Raw genomic sequence first — 25,553 nt, 5'->3', positions numbered from 1 at the left:
CGCGAAAAAATTTTAAAGTAATAAAATAAAGGAACAATATATAATGTATACAATAATTAACACATACAACCTATCACATTACGAAGTTCATCATCAACCAACTTTAGTTACGGCTTTTGACGATATATTTTAATTTGTATAATTTTTAGCACAAAATATGCAAATATCAGCAGTCAACATAAACATATATGTATATCCATATAATGAAAAACAATGCAATTACGACACCAAATTGTTTTCACCTTTATTAATATTTTCTTACCATGAAATAGTTCCTTCTGTATTAAAATGAGATGTTCATTGCATAAAGCTTATTATAAGAAGTTATGTAGATGTGGGGAAATTCATTAACATTATTTTTAAACTACTATTTATTTTAATAACCACATAATTTTTTAATAAAAGTATGTCCAATAAAAAATGTAGTTTAGAATCCGTTTCTGCATTATTTAGGATACATATGGATCTCAAATCTGCAACTTTTACCAACAAGCAGCAGTGAATCCGCTTGAATGCTTTCCTCGGAGACATTGATAGTTTTCGTAGAGATATAATGCGGCAGCAACGTATTTTTAAAAGCTGGCAACGCTATAAATTAAACACTCGGACTTTTCTCTGTTGCAATCAGATGTAATTCACTGGCTGACCTTTCCATTCCGGTAGAGTTCGCTATCGTACCGCAATGTATTTTCTACAGAGTCGGTAATTCAGACCTAGAGACAAGAAAAACATCGCAAGCACTGTTTGTGCAAATCATAAGTCTGTGGTGCAGTGCCAATTGTAGCCTTGTATATTTAATTTACTAATTGGCGCTACAGAGACCTTGTATAGAGTTTCATTTTTTTCTATAAGAGATGCAACTGTTATCGAAACAGTAGTTGCAAGTAGTTGATTTTTCCTGGTTAGTTATTACGTATCTTATACGAACATAGCAAATTCTTAAATTAATAATAATAATACTCTAATAACAGTGTGACATAAATACATTGTTTGACAGTTCTACGGAATTGTCATTTTATGAGTTTGCCTCTGTCACAATAACAATGGATGATGTATACAAAGTTTACAACATCGCTGCTTCTCCAATAATTAATTTGAAAGACTATTTTGATAAGTATCATAACCTAATAGGATCGACAGAAAATGTTTTACCAATCAAACAGAATGACTCTAATCTAATGACCCTAATGGGAGTTGAGCTTTCAGAAGAAAAAATGTCTATTTTGACTAATTACTGCAGGTATTCTTTGTAATTAGATAAAACATTTTGAAATGGTTGAAATGTAAAATAGTCATTTTTAGTACAGATAACTTGACAATTGAGGGAGAGGTGCCGAAATTTAAAGATAACAGGAAATTGAGAAAAAAAGAGATATTTGGTCCTCAGGAACCACCGGATGTAGACTTGCAAACCATTCAAAATCTGAAGGAAAGATTAAAAGATAGGAAGAAGCAGCCTGGTTGCAAGTATCAAAGTGAAATATTTATAGTAAATGTCTATCTGAAGCAATACTTACATACATACAAGTATTCCATAGGTGCAACTATTTTATCTTGTTTCAGCACCATGAGAAAGATAAAGAAAGAAGTCGTAAAACTGCTCTTCCTGGACAAGATATTTTGGTCTTTGTCAGGACTTACCATCCTTTTGCTCAACGAATTAAGAATCCTACAAAACAATGTGCTACCACGCTAAGACTTAATAATATTATAGCAGTACTGGGTTCTCAAACACTTGCTCATTTGCGTGACAAAATATCTTGCATAACTGATAATACCATTTCTAAAGAAACCAGTGATGATTTAGAGAATGCAATAGGACCAATGGCAAAAGTAAATTATATTCTTATCTGTGCTAAATGTTTGCAGTCATATTTATAGTTAACTCTTGTTTGTTATTTCAGGATGTGTATAAATCTGGTTTCTTCTTTATAGAGGATACTTTTTATAATGATACTAGATGTCCTGAAAATATTGATTACAGCAAAGTAATCATTGAGTGGGCACAAAGACGACCAAGTTTAGGACCTTTCAAAACTGCGAAGATGGAGGAGTGTAGAATAGATTCCTTGTTTCTCAGATTTGGTTTTCCATGGGTTTATAAGCACCAAGGGGAATGTGAACATTTAATTGTGTTCAGTGATGCAAGGTAATTTTATTAAATTCGTAATTATTACTGGAATTCATTAACTTATTTAGTTAATCGTTTCTAGACTAATCAATAACGATGATAATTTAAATGTATCTGCATATCCACAAATTGTAAGATTAAGACCCTCATCTACTAAATATTGTATGATGTGTAGTGCATTCAGTGCACAGTGGATTACTTTGGAACATGACAGGATACCACATAATCCCTGCTACTTCTGTGATGATTGTTTTCACTCATACAATTACATTGACGGTGAAAAGGTCGGGAATTTTAAAGCATTTGCATACCCGCGTAATATTGAAAACATGAAAGGAGAGAAATAAATATTAAAGTGTAGTTTCATTTTCACAAGATGTAATGTACTTCCTTATTATAATACGCATTATTTTATTGAAGATTTCAAAGTGTACAATTTTCTCAAATTGTTCTTAACGCTATTGAATTCTGGTTTAATTTCTAACGCTTTTTTATACATATATTCTGCTTCATCTAACTTATTCCACCGATGATACAATACACCTGCAAATATAAAATTTAATTTTACGCTTGAAAGTAAACCTTGAACAGTTTAATTGAAATTAAAAATTTACCCAGGTTCGTATAAAACATTGAATTTGTAGGATCTTTTGATATTGCTTTTTTAAAGTACACTTCTGCTTCTACGAAATTTCCAATTTTGCCGAGTATGTTAGCAATATTGAAATGAATTGAAGCATCGTCAGACAAGAAGTCTAGAGCTCGATGAGCTATATTAAGTGCATCATTGCGTTTACCTAAAATAAAAATTATTATATTAAACGTTAACACTGTATTTTCTATTTTCGCGTACCCAAATCATCGAGAAGCAATATCATGTTTGTCCATGCTCTTCTATGATTCTTCCTCTGCCTTGTAGCAGATTCCCAAGCTTTTAACGCTTTGTCATAATTTTTTTGTTCCAAATACTGTAATCAACAAAGTTTGATATAATGTGAATTATCTCAATTTTGTTAATTAGTAGCAAGCATTACCAACCAAAACACCTAAATTATAAAGACAATCTGGATACTTGGATCTATGAGACAGTGCTGTTAAATAACTTTTCTCAGATTCATTGTATTTCTTCAAAGCTGATAGAACAATACCTAAATTCATCCACACTGTAGCAAAGTCATCCCTAAAACTCACAACTTAGTCATATTACTTTTTAAAATGGAAAGTTTCAAGCATAATTACATTTAATCTTCCATTCTTCATATTGCATCTTAAATAGTCGGTTTTAAACAGACTTACTGGAGCTCTATAGCCCGTCTAAATAAAGTCTCTGCTTCTATATACTTTCCCTGATCTTTGAGCAGGTTACCAAGATTATTCATTGCTTGAGCATAGTTGGGATTCAATCTATAAAAAAGATCATTAATTGCAAATTAATCAACGTGAATGTTCCTTATAAATGTTTATTATCTTTTTATACCTTAGAGCTTCTTTGTATTCGTACAACGCCAATGTAGTATTTCCAGCATCAGCGGCATTTTTAGCAATATTATAATGAACTTTTGCATTTAGTGGACAAACGTGCAACGCTGATCTGAAGAGCACAGTTTCAGTTTTCCACTGCTCACTTCTCAACCAAGATCTTGCGAAGAACAATGAAATCAAAACTATGTAAACTAATAAAATATATTGTACAGAAACACGACTACAAAGTTTTTGTAATCCAATTGCAAATAGGAGACAATAACCAGCAGAGGGAATGTATAGAGTTCTTTCTGCTATGACAAAACCAACATTAAAAAAAATGTTGCTTGCTGGGAGAAATGGAATAATCAGTATTGCTAATCCCATAATCAAAGATCTAAAAAGAGGAAAGTATTTATTTATAAGAGTTTTGTACCTGTAATAGCTTTGACCATGTTAATTACCTTAAAAACGTGTCTTCACGATGCATAAAAATACATGTAATCATTGTGCCAAGTATCAACCAAAAAATAATTACGATAAGTATCCTACGGTCGTACCCAGTAATCAAAGATACACAACCCATGGACCAGTCAAAGCACAACCATTCTGGACATATCAGCAACCATACATTCAAAGAATAAATGTAACTGTAATTCAGTAGCCTTAGAAATGTATTGTCCATGAATGAAGCAGGATTATCCACAGGTTGAAAAGTTGGTGTTTTGAATCCCATTACACTGAATCTTAGAATCATGAGCAACAAGCCAGATATAAAAAGTATAAAAAGTCTAGTTATAAACTTCTGCTTCAGCTTGATGAATTCTTTTGTCTCTGCGAAGGAAACCTTTGTCTTCATCAATCTAATTACATCAGATGGGAATACTTTGTTTACTATTATGAGATCATAAATAATGCAAATTCCCTGTAAAAAATTTCAATTAATGTGATTACAAAAAATAGAGATGCATACATCCATAATAAAAATGTTTTATCCGTCTTACAATTGCAGTGATGCCAGTCTCTTTGCACAACATTGCAACTGAAATGGCTGCAATGCAACCACACATGTTGCACCATCTATAAAACAGCCTACTTGCATTGATCGAGTGATAATATAACAGGATAGATAGCCACATAAATAGAGCACATAATAATTCTGCTCTACCTACAATACCAGAAACCTAAATATAAAAAAATATAATTTAATACTTATTATGTACAGATGCATAGTATAATCTTAATGGTACAACATACAGCTTCTGCATGTACTGGATGAACAGCAAACAATGCTGTTGCAAAAAAGGCAGTATTCATTTTTTTTGAACCCAAAATTACAATAAATACAGCCAGTAAAAGGATACAGACAATCGTATGTAGAATTATGTTGATGAGATGATAATCTTGGGCAATCAGACCATTACGAAGCCAAAAATGTAATCTAACAACAATGTTACATAATAAATATTAAAATATAAATGTACCGTTTTTTTGTTTTATATAAAATACCTGAAACTTAATATTGTCAGAGGTCTATAGGATCTATGACTTTGTTTGTTAGTTAATTTAGACCCCCAGAAATCATTTTCAAATATATTCTTGATAGAAGTGCTCTGTACATCTTCATTGTTGACAATTGCTTCGGTGTCATCAAATACAAAATCACCATTGTAACTGTTCGCAAAGCATAGCGATAATAAAACGATTATAAATACAGAAAATCGCAGTGGAACAACTACAATTATAAAATTATTTATCGATGTATTAATTATGTACATAACACGAATAAATTGAAATTAATTACACATTGCAGATTTACCGGGTAATTCAGAGTTGGTCCTAGATAACATAATTTTATTCCTATTAAACAATACAATCGAAAATTTACGTAGGGCTTTTACATGTTTAATATCGTATGATCAGCTGAACACGTGATTCATTTAATTTACAGTTATAACTTGACATTTAAACAATTCATTATTAAAATGCATATATTCATTTACAATATGATAAAAACAACTTTGGTTTCATTTTCGTTTCTAGAGAGGGTGCAAATGCAAAGGGTGCAAAATTGTAGCGCCTCTAGCAGAGAAAGAGGAAAGCTTAATTCGGTGATCATACAGCGCCAATTAGGGTAGTGATAAAACGCTCAAACTGTTAATCAAAATAGACTAACTTCTAATTTGGCTAATAATTTCATGATTTTACCATTTATTAATTGGCATTGTACAGACCCTTACTGGAACTTCATTTATTTTTTTGCCATAAGAGTCGCCACTATCGCCTAAACAGTAACTGTTTCTTGCCGACTTTTAAATTGTATATTCAGGTGAAGAAAGCAGGAAACAATCGTAATTCAAAAATTGATAACGTCACTTTGTAATAACAGTGACGTTGAAGAGAAAAGGGCAAAGAAAAATAAAATAGATAAAAAAATGTTAATTAATCAATATAGTAATGGGATGAAATATATAATTACAACTTTCTTTGTTTTTTCCTATTTCTTCAACTGACGACTCTCTTGTTATCTACAGTACTTGCACACTTTTCGTGTTCCCTAAACTGACTGTGTAAGACCACAAGTACGGTAGTGTGAGGAAATGTGTGTACATCATTCATAGCGTTTTTGCTGATTTCATGCTCTCTTGGTCACTCGCTGCTTTCCCCCTTTTTCTTTTACTACGACGGCAGCACTGACTCACTAGTAAATCACCAACCAATCAGAGCAAAGAAAATTTCTATATTAACCCTCGCTAACGGATCGAGCTGTGGCATGGAAGTGTACAGGTGTAAGACCTATTAATGTACTGTACTAGTTTAATTTTCCAAACATATGGATTACTCCCAGCATTCTGATCGCTTTACAAATTTCTTGAGACTTTTAAAAATATAACCTTAACATTGTAATACATTGCCTACTAATAAGTAACAATCACATCTGAATTCTTTTATTAATAAAAATGTCGTTATGAAAATATTACTAATCACCTCGTGATGCTTTTCTGATCAAAACGAGTTTAAATACGACATAGAAACATTTCCAGACACTTAATAGTTCATTTTAAATAATATTTTACGTAATTTTTAAGAAAAGGCAAGTATTAAAAGTTATTACATATTTCAAGATCTATCAATTATTTTAATTAAAGTGATGGAAGGTAAGTAGCCCAATAAATGTTTACCACATTGCTGGAAAAGGAATTGTTATAAATACTGAAAAATTAGCAATAAGTAATTTATTATTCACTAACAATCTTATTCCGTTGAAGACAATGAAAAAACGCTTATCTTCATTTTGAAAATTATAATTTTATTCATATTTAATAGATAATGTTTCTATATTATCATTATTATTTATAAATGTAATAATATCTTCTGTGAAATGCATTCTTCCAGCTTTAATTTGCATTCTCAAGAATTTCGAAATTTGCATGAAAATGTATAATTAAATCGATTTTTTAATTGTCCTCTAAAATGCGAATTATTTTTGTCCGAGCTTTTAACCGAGAAATATCGACTTTCCCATATGATTTTTATGGCTTTTCAGATTCTTTTATCAGATTCTTCTGGCTTTCATTTAAGCTCCGAAAATTTAAGCTCTATGATTTTTGTTTAAATAGAAAAGTATTTGTATTATTCATTTAATTTTAAAATATTTTGGTTACTACTAAATGATCTAACTTCGAACGCAATTCTGTTTAATCCTAAATCAATACGGTGATTTTCAAAACTTTTCCTAGCATACATGATTATAATTATATGTTAATTATATTGTACTGTATTGTAATACTATATTGAATTCCGAGCGACATTATTTGCTCACTATTGGAAACACATCAAAATTTTTTTAAATTGGATTTTTTTTAATCGGATTTTAAATTGGATAATTTGGAAACATAATTTGAATTTTATTGAAATATTAAATTGTTTAGTTTTCTAGATAATGAGGTAAATAAATAACGGTGATACGAACGTTAACTCGTCCACAAGTAACCTTCCTATGTCTCCCGATTATAAAACAAACACTGGCTCGTTCACAACTAACAAAACTTATATTCCCAATAAACAAAACGACTCAACACACACGATTGCCGTAGACCTCGGCACGTAGCAAAAGAAGGCATTTAATTAGTTATAATATAGATAATAGCAATAAAATCAAACACGATATAATGCCAATTACATTTTTATTAGTTATTATTTTCGTAAAGATAATTTCATGAAGTAACATGTACCTTATAATATTAATCGCTATTACCATTAGTTTTGAAAATGATTTCTCAATGTGTAGCGTTGCGAATAAAACAATTGCGATTCCACCTTAATTGTCATGCACAACAGCTATGAAAATAGCGTTATAAAAAAATACGATCGCGTTTTGAGTTGATAAATTAATGCACGCCTTCGGATATGCACGTCCGCAACTTGCAATAGCTTTGCGAAATAATTACGCGTTGCATTAGTCCAACTTGTAAAGAGATTTAAGTTAACGTTGCAAATAAAATAGTTGCGACTTTTTTTTTTAATTATCGAGTACAGTATATGTTGAGTATTATCGCACAATTTCACTGCGAACGACTCTTTTTTCACTCTTTACGACTTAGCAAGTCTCTTAAATTTTTCAAAAACGTAAATGTACGATAATCTTTTATGCATCTGTTTGAATTGTTGAGGATTGCTATAGCCGGGGTTTATGGCGGGGGCTTTTGAAATCGGAGTACCGGTTGTCGCAAGACACTTGGCCTACTCTCATTAACTTTAGCTTGCCATATATGTCTTTGTTCACTGCCTGCCATGGTCGCCAAAAACTACACCTACGGGACACAAGGTACTTACCGCGATACAATTGTCGCGGATTTGCTGATGTTCACGTGGTACCTGAGACGCCTCTGGAAGCAGCCGCGGTACCCCCTGCTAGGTCCAAAACATTGTCTCCCGAAATTCCACGGTCGGTGGTAACCGACGAAGGACTACGGACTTTCGAGAGAATCATTCGATTAATTAAATAAGAATTCAACCGGTGGATCCAATAGAGGAAATTGTGAGTCTCGAGGAAGATTCTTGAACTTTTGTGAACTTTGTTATTGCCTTTATTGTAAATATATCATAATTGTTAAAAAAATAGTATACATTTATTCTTCTGAATGGAGGTGGTCTTTCGAAAACCAGTTTACCAATTACATAGTCGATACTCCATCGTGCAGATTTAACGAATGCTCGTCATTTAAATGTTCGTTTAAATGTTCCAAATATCAATTTATAGATAAATATACTCCCTGGAAATGTTTTGACAAATTCACAGGATCTGGGTAAGGTTATTATCGTGTTGGTGTGAATCTAACGATTAGCGGGTCGGGCATAGTCATCGGAATTTCTTCCTGTTCCAGGACTGTAACGCAACTCCTTCCTGTCATCAAGTAATGAGTCAATATTTAAAAAAATAATTTTTCTTATTACCTAGAAATTGTAGAATCTTTTAACCAGTACAGTGACCGGTAGAGTATAGCAAGCGGTAATTTATTTTTTAATTAGGTAGGGTCTCCCTACACGCCGAAATTTCCTTCGATTGTTTCAAGTATTAATAATTTCATTTCAAAGTTATGAAAAGATAGATTTTTTAAAAAAACACGTGTATATCATAACACGATTGCTACGAAAATTATATTAGTATATTTACTGTATCAATATATTAACTTTCATCCTTTTTGTCGTCATCTTGAAATTATTATTATAAAATCATTGAACGTATTTGCACATACTATTTGTATGCAATTATTTTCAAACTTACTAATTTTTCAATAAATTTAAAATATCCCGATCAGTAAACATTTAAAACAGTAGTGATAGTGGTATTGGTAGTGGTAGTGGTAATAGTAGTAGTAGTGTTGAATATAGTTTTTAGAGTTGCATTTTCATTTACAGTCGCGTTTCCATTTAGTATCGCGTAGACAAAATAAAAGTGCACGGAAGTTTCCCATGATATAGATGTGCCACAATAGAGAATGCACTGCTCACGTTTGCTTTTGGACAGGAATGTATTTTTTAGAGTAATGTCGCACAAGCACGTTCCACTCGCACGTTTGTTTTTAAGATACATATCGAGTGCACCACCATTTTTATCGAATTTGGCTACTCCCCTTTATTTTTTGTTTCAGGTGTTTACCAAAGCGGAAAATGGAAACGATGGTGATAGAAGGGTAAAATCAAATCAACACATAATGAAGGATTTCAAAGGAGTTTCTCTTTTATATGGGTAAGAGAATTTGTCAAATTTTTTGAGGATATTAATAGTCATTCCGACAACAGTTTGTCAATTTATCTATTAAGGTGCTAGTTATTAAGACATTATTTATTAAGTAAAACTCGTAAGAAGGGGAGCCATAATGAATTCTGATTTCGTTCTGACTCCCTTATGAGTCTCCAGTCACAGCAACCTCCACGTGGAGAGACACGAGCAATCGATATAATTTTCGATTTCCAATCACTGGTAGATCGGAAAAAATTTCGATCATTCTATAACCAATTCGAAATCGATAATTACATAGAGCTAAGGACTGTTGGTGTAAAATGGAGTTTTAAATAGTACATAGACACAAAAATAGACTCCGTCAATACGTTTACAAGAATCCTATAAAGTAACAGATTGTATTATTTGAAGCTTCTTTAAAAGTTAAATTTCGCGCCGTATGGCGTAAGCAATATCGCAAGCACGGTAGAATAAGATAAGCTACATCGTTCATCGGTTTGACTTGCTCCACATGTGTGGTGCTGATTTCATGTTTTCTTACTTATTCGTTGTTTTCTCTCTTTTTCTTTGACTGTAAGGAGAGCACTATCTCACCAGTAAATTATCAACCAATCAGAGAAAAGAAAATATCTATATTAACCTTCGTTAACGACTCCTACTGCGGTCTGAAGGTGTGTAGGACCTATTGCTACACATAGGAGATACTCTGACATCTATTTTAATTGTCGGTTTTATGGTGGTGGCCATAACAGTAGCAGACGATATGTTAGATAATGTCAAATTCATATAAGATTTATGCTTATTGACAAATTGACAATAACTGACTATTGTTACCGAAGCAACACATTGCAAGGATCCTAGTCAGACAATAGATATGGTAGAAAATCTCGCTGCGAAGTTATGCTTACTTTTGCCGGATAAAGCGCAGTCAGGTACACATTACGATTTCATAATTTTTCTAAAGTTACGACCAGTTGATGGATACATTGATTTTTGCGTACATGATAACTGAAATGTGCTCGTAACACGGAAGATTAATTTGTAGCGGAACAATGGAAACTATTAGGCCAAGAAAAAGACGGGTCTCTGTTGGTTGGATGGATAGAGGAAATAATAGAAAACGACATATCTGCATTATATACTGTTGTAGGCCATTACGACCGGATTAACGATAAATTACAGGTGTGTTATGACTTTACAAACTTTGTTTATCTATTTGATAATACTTACTTTTATACGACGTAGGTATTACATCGATTCAGTGAAATATTAAATATAGTTCAAGCAACAATAAATCAGAGCCGGACTGTTTTCGGATATGTGACAAAACAGAAAATTTATACAGATTCGAATGTAGAACCTACAACAGATACACAAGAGAATATATCAGCTGACACAGAAACATATGAAGCATATATTGCTGAATTACATGAAGATAATGTAAAAATTCATAATTTAAATGCAAAAAGGACCAAGCAAGTGCGTATACAGTTTTTGTACAGAGAAAAGGATGATGGACATCTGGACAAATTTTTGTTATTAATTCATCAAGAATGTAAGCTTTCCATTATTTGTAATGGAATGTTTTCTGTTGACTGATGTAACATAAATTTTAAAATTGTGCAGGTATCATAATATATACTATATTATTTGATGCATCAGAATCAAGCTTCCGTATAATGAAAGAATTAAAATCAGAATCACTGGTAAAAGCTTTTATTTGGGCTCAGTGGGACATGATGAATCAGGTTTTATATCATATACATCATCGACGAATTCCAGTGAGTGTCGTTTCGGAAAACGAAGAAGAGAAACAGAATAAATCTACTCGAAGTAATCCAACACTCAGTGGGCTACAGTTTCACGATGATTTGCCACATGAAACAGTGGTAAATAATTTATCACTATCTATACATGGTGTTCCAAAGTCATATGAATTATAAGCTAAAAATATGGGATAAAACTTATGCAGATTTAATCACATCTCCTGTTTTCCAGCTGAACATCCCATTGAATCTACCTCAATTGTCAACTTCATCCAATTGTGGAACATACGAAGACGACGTTATACCTTTGAGAGTTCATGATTGTTCGTTAGATCTTATCGTGGTCTCTGATTCGAAAGGAATGGTCTGTGTTTGCCACCATTATTTGTATCGTCCGGTAAAGCCGCAACAGCATGTACTTAACTCACTGAACGAATCTAATACAGTGCACTTTGCATATTCTGTAACGCTTCTTCACCACAGTTGTGTGATTCATTGTGTTATACCAGGCATACCGTGGTCACGGGCTAAACTTATACGACCGACCTTTGCGATCTATGAACATCATCATATGATTGTTCTGGTGCAAGGTTTGTTTACTCACCTGTTAGAGATTGGAACAAATCACGAACCCTGTTGTCACATATTGTGTGGCCCGTTAACTTCTATTACATCGCGTTCTTCTTACTTGGTACCATTGCTTGAATTTGAAAAACATAACAAAGGAGGCAAAAAGAAATATGATCCGGTCACCTTCGAAGGAAACAACGCGACTATTTGTCCTAATACAAGCATACTAACAATAGATCTACCTACACTAGACTTGGTACAACTAACAATCCCTTCTGACTTCCTTGTTGAAGTATTTCGTAAAGAATCGTCAATGGAAGTGCGTTTGGGAATACTCCACTACTTTCTTAGCCACAGAAATGATATGGACATTATTTCGGAGTTAATGTGCTCAATCGCCGAAAAACCAAGATCATTGGAAATAGTGCGATACATGCAAGAAATTCTTATCGGTGGTTCGTACGCACTAGTACAAAAAAATTTGCTAGCCGATGCTATACCTTTGTTGTCATTACTACCAGTCACAACTATGGAAGAATACACAAGTTTCGAGATCAAAGTGAATGATTTAAGTATAACATTGAGTCATGAAAAGCTCTGGAACACATCGGTAATGTTACTTTCACCCCAGCAACGATTAATCCCTTATCGTAGCGACTTGTGGACTAGACTTTGGGATCAACTAAGCAAAAATAATGGGGACAAAACAAGATTCAAGCCAAGCAAAGTTGCAGAGAAATTGTTAGTTTCTTTAGCGTGTTATCAACCCGAAGCACTGTCTAGGTCCAGTACTCCAATGTCTCCGAGCGGAGGGTAACGCTATTTTTCGTGTTTAATGTCGATTAACAATACTCGATTCGCATGTTGTACGTTTATCACTACTATAATTTAATTCGATTGTTTGTTCGACTTTTATAGAAAGAGAAATTATAAATAATATATTAAATATGTAATTGATTGAAATGATTAATGTCGCAGATTGGTTGTGGCTACCGTGTCGCTCGGCGAGCTAACAGGTGGTCGCAGTAATAAACTGTTGGAATCAAGTTTGCCATTCAACGAGACCGAAAGTTGTACGGCGTCGAAGCAGGAACACGTCGTGTCCGTGAATTTAAGGGAATTGTCGATGTACTTACTGAAGCATGGTACGCAAACGTCCGTAATACATGTCCAAGGATCCTGTACTCCGCTACATGTACATGCCATGGCAACTAGACACGTGGCAGCGCAACTGGAAGCGTCTAGAGCTCTTTGCCAAATGTTATGCAGAGCTGCAAACGTTGATCCTCGACTAGAACCAGAGCGTGGTTTTATATTAGTGTAAGATGAGACATGATGATAAATTAATATTACTAACGTTTTTATTCTCATAGCAATACACAGCTCAATTTTACTTTCAGCGATCAACTGGACGAAGCAAGGCGATGGTTATTGTTTTTACTATTGGAACGTTACAGGTGCGCGATAGAAGGTATAGCGTTTCCCGCACCACAAGGATTCACGTCATTTTTCACTTATCTTGGATATAGAACTCTAAAGTATTCGATGTTCTTGCAATATATACAACGATCAGTATTCGAATTGCAAGTGGATGTTACTAAAATCATCATGGCAGGTATAATATTTGTTCTTATATTTGGACATGTTTGCTTATGATTCCTTCACGGCGACTTTTCATTTTATAGATATTAGCGACACAAAAGAGAATGCTGTTCGTAAGCTAACATTGTTATCTTTGCTACCAAGATCGCGAGCCAAGAGACTGTTGAATCAATGGTTGCATCCAGTGAGCTTTATGATAAGAGCTCGAGAACATGCTGCAAATATATTGTCTGGCGAATTGAGTCAAAATCGAGGTAGAACGTCACAGCATAGAAATCATCATAATGGTAATAACAAATTATTGAAACAAGAAAAAGAAGTATAGATAATTGTGTATTTATATACATAAAATAAATTTCTTGTAGGTTTAGCTGCATTTCCCTCTGCAGATCGTTTATCTCCATTAGATACCTTCCTCGATTTACTTACAGCAAAAGGTATGAATTTATACATCAGTCTGTTTTGTGCTTCTTTAATTATAATTATATCTTCTTAAATTATAAAATGTTACTTTACAGCTAGTTTAGCCGAATTAGATTTTGGATTACTTATAGAAGCTACGGTTACATCAACAGAAGATTTTTTGTAGGTAACTGTATTTTAGTCAAATTTTAACTATAATGAACTGCAGTAATTATACCTAAATCCTTTTTTTACAATCAAAAATAGTAGTATAACTAACGTTTTAAACGCATCAAGTGCCATTGCTATTTTCCAAGATATCCAACATATGAATGTGGTCTTTTAATCCGCATTTTTAAATGTATAGATGTTCCATTCTTAAGATCTCTAAATACTAGACGTTTTATAATTTTAAAATAACTTTATACACAGTCAAAAACTGCAGACTCCTTTTATACCACTCTTCTAGAATAATTATCAACAAATCGGTTGTTCAATATTTTAAACGCATTTAAATTTTCTAATGAATTGTATCTTACATTTTCTTGTACATTTAACGGAACGGTATTCTTGTTTCTACTATTCTTGTATTAACATTACTATCTCATTGTTATAGTTTTGTATAAATGTTGTTAATTCTTCAATGATAGTTATTTATCAGAATGTTGTATATTTACCTATATTGATATTAATCGAAGATAATTTTAATAATTTTACGTGCAATATTTGTATAACTAGACAAATTTTAAGTTGTTTCAACTTTTGTCAGATTTTTATCGAAATCTTTATGCACTTAGATTTTAGACTTCTTAAATTTGTACCTTACTTCGTCTTTACAAAAATTAACGAAAATACATATCAAGAGATATGTGAAAAAGTGCAGCAGTATTAATTTTTCTGTAAATGTGAATATAAATGATTAATTAACAATTGCGTTTTTTAATATTCTCCTCTTCTTGTATTGTTGTAACACTTGTTAAATTCAGAACTGCGTATTATAAACACGAAATTATTATGTACGTTACTGTCTCTTAAACAATGTTTCTATCGGGAATTAGTAGCCCTTTGCGGTTGATTTTCGAAAGCACCGCCATTTATCCTCCGTTTTGCTTCCTGCGGTGGGGTTCTTGAAATACCTCAGGGGCGTGCTACATGAAATGCGTGTGGCGCATCTGGGCGACATTCTTAAAGAGTCATCGGCATCGTTTTGGAAACCCCCAAAAAACTGTCAGATTTGCAATGGGTGGAACTAGTACGCATACTTTATAAAATAAAATCATATTTACTAATGACAATCAAAAATGCTGACGTAAATGCTTATTACGTATTTTATTTTAGTAAAAAGATTTATGGCAATATGTATTCAAAGTGTCTGTAGCTATTAATAACGAATTTTTAAATCAACTATGTCTGAAATATTAATAAAAATATGTTTTAAATTTGAGGCGATGTAATTTACATTTTATTCCTCAAAAATAATAATTGAGCTTCCAAATTTCTGAAAGATTTTATATTCGCAATCACTGTTACAGATGGGGTGTCTAAAACTGATTACGAATGGTAATGTTTTTATAATTTCAGACTTTCCAATATTCAAAACAGAACGAAACAGTTGTCTCAGCATTAATTAAGTTCACGAACCTTTTCGTTCACAATAAGTGACTGATTTTAAACTGCTATTAAATTTTAATTAACCTAAATATATTTAAATATTCATTGAAATTAATCATTTGAACCGGAGTTTAAAGGGTACTTGATTTTCATGTCTTAATTGTGTACATAATAAATTTGTACATATGTACATGGTTTTTACAGCCAATTCGGAATGGTTCTGTAACCGCACATTTTTATCCCCACCAGACCATTGCGCACCCGACAGTGTTCAGATTTTCCAGAAAGAGAAAGGGATGTGCGAATGAGATAGAAATAATATAAATTTAGTCCAGTATTTTTGTATTGCGTTTCAACGTTAGATTTATTCGGTTAGTAAAATGGGAATATACATAAACACGAGTAAGCAGACAAACGATAAAGTAAGACAAGTTATATTTATGCCATTTCCATAAGCGTTTCTGTTCATATTTTATATATACAGTATGTAATACTACCTCACTTCTTTGATATAGTTCGTCTTTGTCACCGACGCAAAACAGCAGAGCAGCACTAGCGCCAGCCAATGAGAACGAAGACAAAATAGATTCCCCCTGTCCTCGAACGTATCTCGGGTAACTGGATTATAAGGAGAATTTTCTGTCAAACAAGTTTATAGAAAGGAAATGCACAGGGACGCCATCGTGCAACGTCTCGACCAATCAGAGGCAAGAAGCCAGTGTTCGGTTGAGTCTACGACGTATACATTTCGGAATGCAGAAGCGGTGGGCTAGTGAAAAGATGGTGTTCTGAGGGCTCGAGACATTCGTTCCGTGGTCGTTCCTAGCTGACGAACCGTGGTTGCCAGCCATATTGTTTTACCGCAGTGTTTGTTTTGGTGCAGCCTTGTTCGCGTACAACGGAATCCGAGGAGATCGGCTGAAAGGAAGCTAGAACAGTCGGAGTGCACTCAAAGAAACCGTTCAGGCGGTGCGCGTACACGGTGGTTTTGCTGTATTTTTCGGCATAATCATTCGTTACTCGCGGGCTAAGCCCATAATAATCTGTGGGTGTCAGTCGTGAGCTAGGACGGTGAACAGCAGAAATGGCCTGCGCCACTTTAAAGAGATCTTTGGAGTTCGACCCAGTGCATAGTCATGGTCGTCCCAGTAAACGACGAAGATGCGTGCCGATGTGTGTTTCGCCCGGTACATCAGCACAAGCCAATTCCAGACCACAGAACCCTTCGCCTTTCGGCGAAGTAGCCCACAAACTGACGCCTGGTAATTAACTATACAGCACGGCCATTTTTCTTTTTCTTTTTCTTTTTCTTTTTCTTCTTCCTTCTTCTCTTTCTTTCCTTGACTCCCTCCCCTTCGTTTCTCTCTATTTCCTCGTTATGTACAATGTGACGGTAGAGAAGGGGTAGTTAGGAGGCCATTCCAGCGATTTAAAACTTGAATTCACGACGTTTGTAAAGGGGGGTGCGGTGGGGTAGGGCGTTTTGCCATGGGAGGGGAGGGGACGCGTAAATCATATGGTAATGTAGTAACGGACATTGGGGAATCAAACTTCTTTTCTTTTTCATTTTTATAAACAGTATTATTCCAATTCTTATAGCACAACCAAAAAGATTATCTTATCTGAAACATGAAGCTAAAAATATGGGATAAAATTTTCAGATGACGCTTCGTTTTCGAGAAATTCGAGTTTAATGATTGGTCATGCACACACCACTAGATACAGTAAATCATGACAAGGAGATACCTATTTAATAGCACGCTTACTTCACATCTACTTTTAAATCTATATTTTCTTGAAAAAAAACCTTCTTATGAGAAAATTTTATCCCGTATTTTAAAATGATATTTTCCAAAATAATGCTCGCTTTCCGAATATAATATCGGGACACTGCGTTCGTGTATCATTCCGATATTATTTGAAAATTAGATTCAATTTCCAATAATTCAGTTGATTTGGTGTTCATTGTTTCATATTTATTGTGACCTTAAAGTTATCATTATGAAGATGTAAACTATATTACATCTTAGTTTTTGATTCTTTAAATTTATATTCTGAAAATACATATACATTTGATTAATTGTAGAAGCTATGTTAGGTAATGATTCATATAAACTAGGTTAAGTGGAATGACTAAGGAAATATAATATATCAACACAGTAGTTTTCTTTATATATAGAAAAAATGGCTGCTAATATAAGAGAAGAAATTCGAAGACTGCATCGACGCAAACAATTACATTTTAGTCCACAAACTAATAATGGTGATTCTTCGGACATGGAAGGTCCTGCTAGTCCTTCAAGCCCATCTGTCTGTGGTTCAAATTCATATAGTTATAGTCCTAGTGGAAAGGAAAAGCCCTTATTCACTTTCAGACAGGTACATACAATATATTAATAATTTCAGACAAACAATTACATATGATTAATAGTGTTAGTAGGAAATTTGTATGAATAATCAATTATTTTCAAGGTTGGCTTGATCTGCGAGAGAATGCTTAAGGAACAAGAAACACAGATTCGAGAAGAATATGATCAGATTTTAAATATGAAGCTGTCTGAGCAATACGATGCTTTTGTCAAATTCACCTATGATCAGATACAAAAGAGATTTGAATCTGCAGCAGCGCCAAGTTGTAAGTGAATTATTATACGGAAATATTTCTGAAGAGTATTTATTGTGTCCTAAATTTGTTTCATTTTAATAATTTTTTTGTTTTAGATCTATCCTAAAACAAGATTCTTATTTATAAGAACATGTTTCTGTGAAGAATATTAGGTAAGCTATATATATACAAACTGTAACAAAGTAAAATATATTTATAATTTAATTATTTTATGTGTTATTGCAGATTTCTACTGTGTGAGACAAATTTTGCTTGAAGTTTCAAATGAGGTAAGCAGCATCACCTCGTTCAAGAAAATGTCTTTATGAAAATTCATATTGTAATTTACATCTAAAAAAATCTGTCTGGTAAAAATGAAAAAAAAAATTAGTAATGTAAGTTTAGTAGGTTTGCAACAACAGCAATCATACTACGAAAATCTACAGTGTATACTATTGAATTTACATGAACTAACAATATTTGTACTGGCTGATATTAGAAATGCGCTGGTATCAGGGAACTGTACCGAGATTCAAGTTATGTACAAATGTTAATACATATAGAAGTTGCACACAGTGTGTAACTATGCTTGAAGATCAGGAGTCAAGAAACGTCTTTGACTTGCCCAGGGTTCTATAACATCACACGTAACTGTTTGAAATTAGATAAATGTTTATTCCTTAGAAATTACAACGGACATTCTTACAGCTATCGATCAGTAACGATGGATTATTCCTTTTTTTCACGATATAAATTGTCGATCACCGCTCAACTATACGCAGTAACAAATACTCTAGTAACGCAAAAATGTGAAAATGTACATGCAAGTATTTGAGAGCAAGCACTGTTTACCGAAAGAAAAACTTATGAAACTATATAACAGGGGGAAGTTGTTTCCATGACTTTTTAATTATACTTTGTTTTGGGAAGTAAAGTAAAAAATAACATAAGCACTTCCATGTATTTAGATAATTTTATTTTGACAATTATGAAATTTTTTTTTTTTCGTTAGCGTGTACGATTGTATGTACAAACTACTATTGTGAACAACATTCCCCTAAATATACTCTGATGATTGAACGAGCGAGATGTAAAATTTAAAGAACAGTTTCACCTGCGTCGTTTGTTTGCCATACAAAGTAACATTTAAATTTTTATATGTTCTAAAAATTTCTCTTAGTACAATTTTGTTATTTACAATTCAAATACGAATATTTGTGAAAGAAAGAAAGGAACGTATGGTTTATAACATTGTACGAACCTATTGTCAAAAATGAGTATTTGAAATAAAGATTTCATAAAATTTTGCAAATATTTCTGTTCCCTGGTAGCAACGACTTTCTGTAGCATAATAAAGCAGTAAATAATGAATATATATACCTACACTTTAACTGTGCCTATTATTAGACATATTTATCGCGATAATTCTAGTATATATTACTTACTGTTATTACCTTAAAATTGTTTAGTTTATAGTCATTCGTTTTTATATTGTACCTCGTTTTCTTGCGTTTAATTTTGGTCTTTTTCTTTTTATTACAAAGAAACCAAATAGGCTGTATTTAATACGAATTAGGTTTTCTTGATTGCATGTATTTTTTATTGTGGCATGGAATTATTCATATCGAAAAAAGCATAAACATCAAGAAACATTAATCCGAGAATGATGTCTGCTATTGCAAATTCGTTTTATTACTATTTAAGAGACGTATATTCAAAAATCGATTGTTTCTCCAATTATAAAAACAAATTTTGAAGAAGGGCATTAACAATTGCCTTGTTCATTCACAAAAAAATGGTGTCTTTCAGTTACCAGAACGATTTTGGGAACACATTACTAAATAGTGTTTGCACAATAGTGTGTAAATAATATACCAAGTGTTTATTGACTATTGAATGTGAAAGAAGAAAGAAATACAAGTGGCTTTAGTTATTAACGATAAGTAATACCTACATGAGAAACAATAGATATTGTTTACCATTAAGAAAAATTTGTGAAAAATACACCGAAGTGATTCCTCAGTCATTCAGGGGATTTTGATTTCAATTAAAATACCTCCATATTATATTATGTAAGCACTTATTATCGAAATAAATATAAGTCTAAGACTGATCATGTGTACTTCTTTATTTTGATATCTCAACGCTTATAGATACACATATAAGTAAATGAAGTAATTTGTCAGAGTTATGAATTGCAATGGTTTCAATATTCCAAGATCCAAGTACTTTAGTTTTTATGAATATTCACAAAATAATGGTTTGTGTGCACTAAAGCAAGAGACAAACAAAATTTTGCACAACTCTTAAATTTTGTCACCTTCCTGGTTGAACGTTGCACGAGCTACTGAATCAGCTCTTAGATGCACGTAACAAACCACTTAGATCTGTATTCTAATCTTATTATCTAACTCTGGTAATAAAATAATGTTATTAGTAGTATGGCTTCAAGAAGCCCTTTGGAGACTATATGAAGTCCGCTGTTCATGTTAGGAGACTGTCACTTCTGGGCGGGAAACAAACTTGTGTTATTTCATTTGATTAAAAAAATTGTGCCAAATGTTTCCCCTCCTGTTTTTGGCTTACGTTGTAGCCATCAAGGTATTTAAGAAGACTACTCCAAATGGTAAGCAATAGAATACAGTGATGAAAAGATTGTAATATTGAAAAATATAGAGCATACTTAATGCTAAACATAATTTATATTAATCGTAGGAAAAGTTACGGTTTACCTTGGCAAAAGAGACTTCATTGATCATCTGGACAGTGTAGATCCCATCGATGGCATCATCGTCGTTGAAACCGACTACCTTCAGGGACGAAAGGTTTATGGGCAGGTAAATATAAAATCGTCCTTGTATGAAAGTTAATACTCAAAATTACCTATTTTAAAAATACATTACTTAGGTGACAACAACTTTCCGCTATGGCCGCGAAGAAGATGAAGTTATGGGTGTCAAATTCAGCAAGGAACTCGTCTTATGTCGCGAGCAAATAGTGCCAATTAAGAAGGAAAAACAGGATATAACACCTGTACAAGAACGTCTCCTGAAGAGGCTCGGAGAAAATGCATATCCTTTCTTGTTCCAATTTCCACCTAACTCCCCCAGCTCTGTCACACTACAGCCTGGTGATGACGATCAGGGAAAACCATTGGGAGTAGAATATACTATCAGGATATACGTTGGCGAACACGAAGAAGATAGGGTAATGCATTTATTAAAATTTTACTTTCCATTTATTTGTATCATAAAACATACACGATACTGAATTGAAATTACTTGCATAGGGGCATAAACGATCATCTGTAGCACTGGCAATAAAGAAATTGCAGTATGCTCCACCGACAAGAGGACGTAAAATACCCAGCTCTCTGGTTTCTAAAGGATTCACTTTCTCTCAGGGCAAATTAAGTCTTGAAGTCACGCTAGACAGGGAAATTTACTACCATGGTGAAAAAGTAGCAGCGAACGTTATAGTTACCAATAATTCTCGGAAAGCAGTGAAAAATATCAAGGTATGTAATCTATAAGTGGTATAATTCACACTGTATTCTTTATCACGAACTAATAATTGGTATTTTCCAGTTGTTTATAGTTCAGCATTGTGAGGTCACGATGGTCAATACCCAATTCTCCCGGCACATAGCGAGCTTGGAAACACGCGAAGGGTGCCCCATTACACCCGGTGCAGCCTTCACAAAGCAATTTTATCTTGTACCATTAGCCAGCAGCAACAAAGATCGACGCGGCATTGCTCTCGACGGACATCTAAAAGTAAAAACAAAGACATATTGTTGATAAGATATTTGTAATTCTTTGTAGTGGTTTTACTATATTTCATTTACGTTTCATTCAGGATGATGATGTGAATCTTGCATCTTCTACTCTGGTTGCCGATGGTAAAGCTCCAAATGAGTCTATGGGTATTGTTATCTCTTACTCTGTGAGGGTGAAGTTAAATTGCGGTACCTTGGGTGGTGAACTGGTTACAGATGTACCACTCAAATTAATGCATCCAGCTCCAGGTAAAGAAACTGATAATATTATTACTAAAATGAATTGTAGCTTATATTCTAAACATGTGATATATTTTCCTACTTCAGGAGCTGCAGAAAAAGAAAAGGCTATATTGAAGAAGAACAAGAGCGTGGATAGAATACGCTTCGAGAATTCTTGTTACTCTAACGACGACGACGATAATATCGTGTTCGAAGACTTTGCTCGCCTGCGTCTGAATGAACCAGAATAAATCATCTTCGATAAGGCAATTATTTACGTCAAAAGAATCTTAGATTCGAGAATAGATTGTAGTACATTTAATTCAGGATAAAATAGAATTGTATTAAACAGTAGAAAGTACACTGTAATGTATATAAATAGAACACGACGTCTCTAAGATACTTTTGATGTAAATAACACCGACGTATTAAAGAAAGAACAAAAAGGTACAGAAGGTAAAATGATTATTGTATCGATAACATGTGTACGGCGTCATGCGGAAGTAAATAAATGTTAATGTGAGAAAAAAATGTGACAAAAAAGTACAAAAAAAAGCGAAAAGTACGATACAAAAAATATGTACCGTCTTAAAATTTCTATCCGATGGTGGTGGTCGGCTAGAAATTCTCATAAAGACAAACAAAAAAAATAATTCAAAGTAAGCTTAATAAATACTTTATATTCGGCTAAGTTTAAACTTTCCCGCCTTACCAGAAGTGACATGTATGCTATTAATTTTGATTAATTGTGATTATAACGTGTCTGTAAATGTTAATTTATTACAAATTGATGACATTATTGAGTTATAATCTATATGTTAGAAGAAAAATATAAATACTGCAAAATGTGGATGTTTGAATTTCATTTCTTTTACTTACAAACTTATTGTTAGTGGCAGCCAATTCCGATTATCCAAGAAGTTAAAAAAATATCAACTGTTACCAATCCCAGAAAATTATATATTTGATGACTATACAAAATATTACAAGGATCTTAGTAACCATTCAGTCTTGTATAGCATCGTTAAGTATCTAACAATGCTGACTGTATTCTGTCTAGTCATACATATGAGAATAATATTCTTGATATGCTTGAATGTACGCTTCCTTTTCTACTGGAGTCATTTCTGCAATCAATGTATCGTTCACATCTGCGATTGCAACAGTTTTTCCTGCAACTGTTACTGTTGGTACAAGATCATCGTCTTCTGAATCCATTGTTTCCACTTCTCCTGAACAATAATTACAGTGTGTACATTTCCTTAATGAACATCAACCTGCAAACATATTTCAAATATGTTTACATACCTGTGTCAATCGTTTGCATTTCAGCAACTTCTTCGTTATCACTGCTATCACTAGATTCTTGAGGTAGTACAGATTTTATAGCAGCTGCGGCATTCGTTCCTCCCTTTTTCTCATGAGCCAACAACACAGACATAATATCTTCACCCTGCTTATTATTTGTTATCGTTGTGTTGGTGGCAGTGGCTGCAGCTTTATCTAATATATTCTCTTGTGTGTTAACTCCATCCGGCTAAAGATAAATATTATTAATAATAAATTTTAATACAAGACAAAGTCTATAAAAATGACTAATATGAAGTATACCTGTGAATCAGAATTGATAACTGTACTTTCCATCATCCAAATTGGTCTTTCCTTCCTTCTATTTGCCGCGTTATCATCAGCGGATTCATCGCCGATTGTAACATCTACTCTAGTATCTTCCACCATAAAACCTGACGACCTTGTAGCTTCACCAGACCATTGTTCACCAGGTGCTCTTAGACTACTTGGTTTTCTTGTGTCGATACTAAAAAAAATTCTGAATGTTTTAATACAATATTCTACAAATAGTATTCTACAGATTAATTAAAAATATATATATATATACCCTTTAATGGTGTTTATGTCAACTGGTTCTGGTTCTAATATTTCAGGAGCTAATTTGATACCTTCCACTTCTCGTAGTAAAATATAAAGTGGCTCTAACTGTTCATTAAACTTGGCTAACAAAAGCCTTGAATCTTTTTTTGGAAGTGCAGATTGATCTTCCTCCACTACTTCGCGACAATAGGTGCATCTAAATTCACCACTGGTCATATCAAACAATTGATCTGCCTACATTATATTACAATAATAAATATTTCCTGTTCACTTTCCTTCTATGCATATGATAAACAATGGTAGGAATCAAGCATAATGTATTTACCTCAAGGTCGGTAAATGTTTTTAAACAACTTGTACATTTAAAACTTGCCCTGCTTGTAGCATCTCTTTCCTCTGTTTCCATTCTCTTCCTCATTAAGTCTAACTTATATTTAACCACATTTACAAAAGTCTAAACAGATATATATATATATTATTATTAAATAAATAGAAATGATAATATATCTTGTTTAAAACTTACTTTATAATTTATAAAATAATAGTTGACTTTCTGTGCTTTCCCATCTGAACCTGTTTCCATTTTTAATCTCACTTGTATGAATTTATCATTTCGTAATGTAGATATTCTAGCTCTTAACATTTTACGTTCAAATTTTAAAAGTTCACAAATGTCATCTTCTTTCATGCCTGTTTGTATTAAGCGTAATCCAAATATAATATAATAGTATTATATTATACATTTAGTACATTAAATTGAATTATATACTTACATGGATTTCTAACTAACATATCAACAATTAATGCATCCTCTATTGTATAAAATCCACGTACTACCAAACGTGCTAATTGTTTCAAACTGCTTGGAACTTCTGTAACAAGTCGTTCTTCGCCACTCATTTTACTTGTTGTTACATGCAATGAAATATTATTGGAATTGCTAAAAATTGTATACAGAATTTAAACACATTAATATTACTTAATAATAATTACTTGAAACAGACTTCGCATTATAGAATTACGAATAATATAATCTATAATTTGGAATACTAACCTTCAAGATCTTATAAATAATATCTTTATCAGAAAATATTTTAAACAAGTATTAATAAAAGCACATATATTAAGATATACATCATGATACTAAATATTAATCCTCACAAAAACACTAAAAAATAAAGGCGCGGAATTCATAATTTTATCAATCGTGTCAGAACGATAAAATACTGTTCGGACTGACGCTTGTTTATAACTGCTATTATTTGTAA

The 25,553-nt window shown here is 33.0% G+C and overlaps 6 protein-coding genes across 8 annotated transcripts; 4 read left to right on the top strand and 2 right to left on the bottom strand.

The window, feature by feature from the left end:
* Window positions 1-735: 735 nt before the first annotated feature.
* On the top strand, window positions 736-3,100 carry Pbp49 (proximal sequence element A Pbp49). 2 transcript variants are annotated; one of them, XM_078183234.1, is made up of 6 exons: window positions 736-901; window positions 998-1,240; window positions 1,303-1,489; window positions 1,564-1,833; window positions 1,905-2,149; window positions 2,214-3,100. In XM_078183234.1, the coding sequence occupies exons 2-6, from the start codon at window positions 1,044-1,046 to the stop codon at window positions 2,476-2,478; spliced, it is 1,164 nt and encodes a 387-aa protein (XP_078039360.1). In that variant the 5' UTR covers window positions 736-901; window positions 998-1,043; the 3' UTR covers window positions 2,479-3,100. The 2 variants fall into 2 exon arrangements, with proteins under 2 accessions (XP_078039360.1, XP_078039361.1); XM_078183235.1 differs by having other exon boundaries at window positions 972-1,240.
* Window positions 2,538-5,920, bottom strand: LOC144471315 (protein O-mannosyl-transferase Tmtc4). Of its 2 annotated transcripts, none has more exons than XM_078183233.1 (12): window positions 5,801-5,920; window positions 5,412-5,431; window positions 5,102-5,327; window positions 4,850-5,033; window positions 4,597-4,776; window positions 4,057-4,517; window positions 3,609-3,989; window positions 3,428-3,535; window positions 3,170-3,311; window positions 2,985-3,099; window positions 2,746-2,928; window positions 2,538-2,674 (listed from the first exon to the last, which is right to left on the bottom strand). In XM_078183233.1, exons 1-12 carry the CDS (start codon window positions 5,815-5,817, stop codon window positions 2,538-2,540), a joined length of 2,154 nt encoding a protein of 717 aa, XP_078039359.1. In that variant the 5' UTR covers window positions 5,818-5,920. The 2 variants fall into 2 exon arrangements, with proteins under 2 accessions (XP_078039359.1, XP_078039358.1); XM_078183232.1 differs by having other exon boundaries at window positions 5,412-5,452; window positions 5,801-5,905.
* Window positions 5,921-10,581: 4,661 nt separating this feature from the next.
* Pigeon (gamma-secretase activating protein pigeon) lies at window positions 10,582-15,109 on the top strand. Its single transcript, XM_078183478.1, has 10 exons — window positions 10,582-10,771; window positions 10,885-11,021; window positions 11,085-11,394; window positions 11,466-11,728; window positions 11,838-12,988; window positions 13,154-13,495; window positions 13,576-13,790; window positions 13,861-14,064; window positions 14,143-14,214; window positions 14,296-15,109. The coding sequence occupies exons 1-10, from the start codon at window positions 10,714-10,716 to the stop codon at window positions 14,364-14,366; spliced, it is 2,823 nt and encodes a 940-aa protein (XP_078039604.1). The 5' UTR covers window positions 10,582-10,713; the 3' UTR covers window positions 14,367-15,109.
* Window positions 15,110-16,511: 1,402 nt separating this feature from the next.
* On the top strand, window positions 16,512-20,508 carry Akirin (akirin). Its single transcript, XM_078184012.1, has 5 exons — window positions 16,512-17,052; window positions 17,970-18,169; window positions 18,263-18,425; window positions 18,512-18,568; window positions 18,642-20,508. Exons 1-4 carry the CDS (start codon window positions 16,875-16,877, stop codon window positions 18,520-18,522), a joined length of 552 nt encoding a protein of 183 aa, XP_078040138.1. The 5' UTR covers window positions 16,512-16,874; the 3' UTR covers window positions 18,523-18,568; window positions 18,642-20,508.
* A 381-nt stretch (window positions 20,509-20,889) lies between these two features.
* On the top strand, window positions 20,890-23,245 carry Arr2 (arrestin 2). Its single transcript, XM_078184008.1, has 7 exons — window positions 20,890-21,021; window positions 21,111-21,232; window positions 21,303-21,602; window positions 21,685-21,912; window positions 21,983-22,171; window positions 22,254-22,422; window positions 22,501-23,245. The coding sequence occupies exons 1-7, from the start codon at window positions 20,955-20,957 to the stop codon at window positions 22,644-22,646; spliced, it is 1,221 nt and encodes a 406-aa protein (XP_078040134.1). The 5' UTR covers window positions 20,890-20,954; the 3' UTR covers window positions 22,647-23,245.
* An 89-nt stretch (window positions 23,246-23,334) lies between these two features.
* Window positions 23,335-25,471, bottom strand: Tfiiealpha (transcription factor IIEalpha). The gene is made up of 8 exons (XM_078184007.1): window positions 25,340-25,471; window positions 25,059-25,225; window positions 24,809-24,975; window positions 24,611-24,739; window positions 24,293-24,519; window positions 24,007-24,211; window positions 23,704-23,932; window positions 23,335-23,627 (listed from the first exon to the last, which is right to left on the bottom strand). The coding sequence occupies exons 2-8, from the start codon at window positions 25,183-25,185 to the stop codon at window positions 23,452-23,454; spliced, it is 1,260 nt and encodes a 419-aa protein (XP_078040133.1). The 5' UTR covers window positions 25,186-25,225; window positions 25,340-25,471; the 3' UTR covers window positions 23,335-23,451.
* Window positions 25,472-25,553: the final 82 nt, after the last annotated feature.

This window comes from Augochlora pura, chromosome 6 (genome assembly GCF_028453695.1).
Source record: "Augochlora pura isolate Apur16 chromosome 6, APUR_v2.2.1, whole genome shotgun sequence".
Lineage (NCBI taxonomy): Eukaryota > Metazoa > Arthropoda > Insecta > Hymenoptera > Halictidae > Augochlora > Augochlora pura.
This window is presented reverse-complemented; position numbering and strand designations above follow the sequence as displayed.

Excerpts from the sequence above, each read along its gene's own strand:
- Akirin (XM_078184012.1), top strand. The coding sequence starts at position 16,875 with ATGGCCTGCGCCACTTTAAAGAGATCTTTGGAGTTCGACCCAGTGCAT. Across the intron at positions 17,053-17,969 it reads AGCCCACAAACTGACGCCTG|AAAAAATGGCTGCTAATATA; the intron begins GTAATTAACTAT and ends CTTTATATATAG. Across the intron at positions 18,170-18,262 it reads CCTTATTCACTTTCAGACAG|GTTGGCTTGATCTGCGAGAG; the intron begins GTACATACAATA and ends ATTATTTTCAAG.
- LOC144471315 (XM_078183232.1), bottom strand. Across the intron at positions 4,777-4,849 it reads ATCCAGTACATGCAGAAGCT|GTTTCTGGTATTGTAGGTAG; the intron begins GTATGTTGTACC and ends TTTTATATTTAG. Across the intron at positions 3,990-4,056 it reads CGTGAAGACACGTTTTTAAG|ATCTTTGATTATGGGATTAG; the intron begins GTAATTAACATG and ends TCCTCTTTTTAG.
- Arr2 (XM_078184008.1), top strand. The coding sequence starts at position 20,955 with ATGTTTCCCCTCCTGTTTTTGGCTTACGTTGTAGCCATCAAGGTATTT. Across the intron at positions 21,022-21,110 it reads TAAGAAGACTACTCCAAATG|GAAAAGTTACGGTTTACCTT; the intron begins GTAAGCAATAGA and ends TATTAATCGTAG. Across the intron at positions 22,172-22,253 it reads CTCTCGACGGACATCTAAAA|GATGATGATGTGAATCTTGC; the intron begins GTAAAAACAAAG and ends CGTTTCATTCAG.
- Tfiiealpha (XM_078184007.1), bottom strand. The coding sequence starts at position 25,185 with ATGAGTGGCGAAGAACGACTTGTTACAGAAGTTCCAAGCAGTTTGAAA. Across the intron at positions 23,933-24,006 it reads TTATCAATTCTGATTCACAG|CCGGATGGAGTTAACACACA; the intron begins GTATACTTCATA and ends ATTTATCTTTAG. Across the intron at positions 23,628-23,703 it reads AATGCAAACGATTGACACAG|GAGAAGTGGAAACAATGGAT; the intron begins GTATGTAAACAT and ends ATTATTGTTCAG.
- Pigeon (XM_078183478.1), top strand. The coding sequence starts at position 10,714 with ATGGTAGAAAATCTCGCTGCGAAGTTATGCTTACTTTTGCCGGATAAA. Across the intron at positions 11,022-11,084 it reads GGATTAACGATAAATTACAG|GTATTACATCGATTCAGTGA; the intron begins GTGTGTTATGAC and ends TATACGACGTAG. Across the intron at positions 14,065-14,142 it reads GCATAGAAATCATCATAATG|GTTTAGCTGCATTTCCCTCT; the intron begins GTAATAACAAAT and ends AATTTCTTGTAG.
- Pbp49 (XM_078183234.1), top strand. The coding sequence starts at position 1,044 with ATGGATGATGTATACAAAGTTTACAACATCGCTGCTTCTCCAATAATT. Across the intron at positions 1,490-1,563 it reads ATCAAAGTGAAATATTTATA|CACCATGAGAAAGATAAAGA; the intron begins GTAAATGTCTAT and ends ATCTTGTTTCAG. Across the intron at positions 1,834-1,904 it reads CAATAGGACCAATGGCAAAA|GATGTGTATAAATCTGGTTT; the intron begins GTAAATTATATT and ends TTGTTATTTCAG.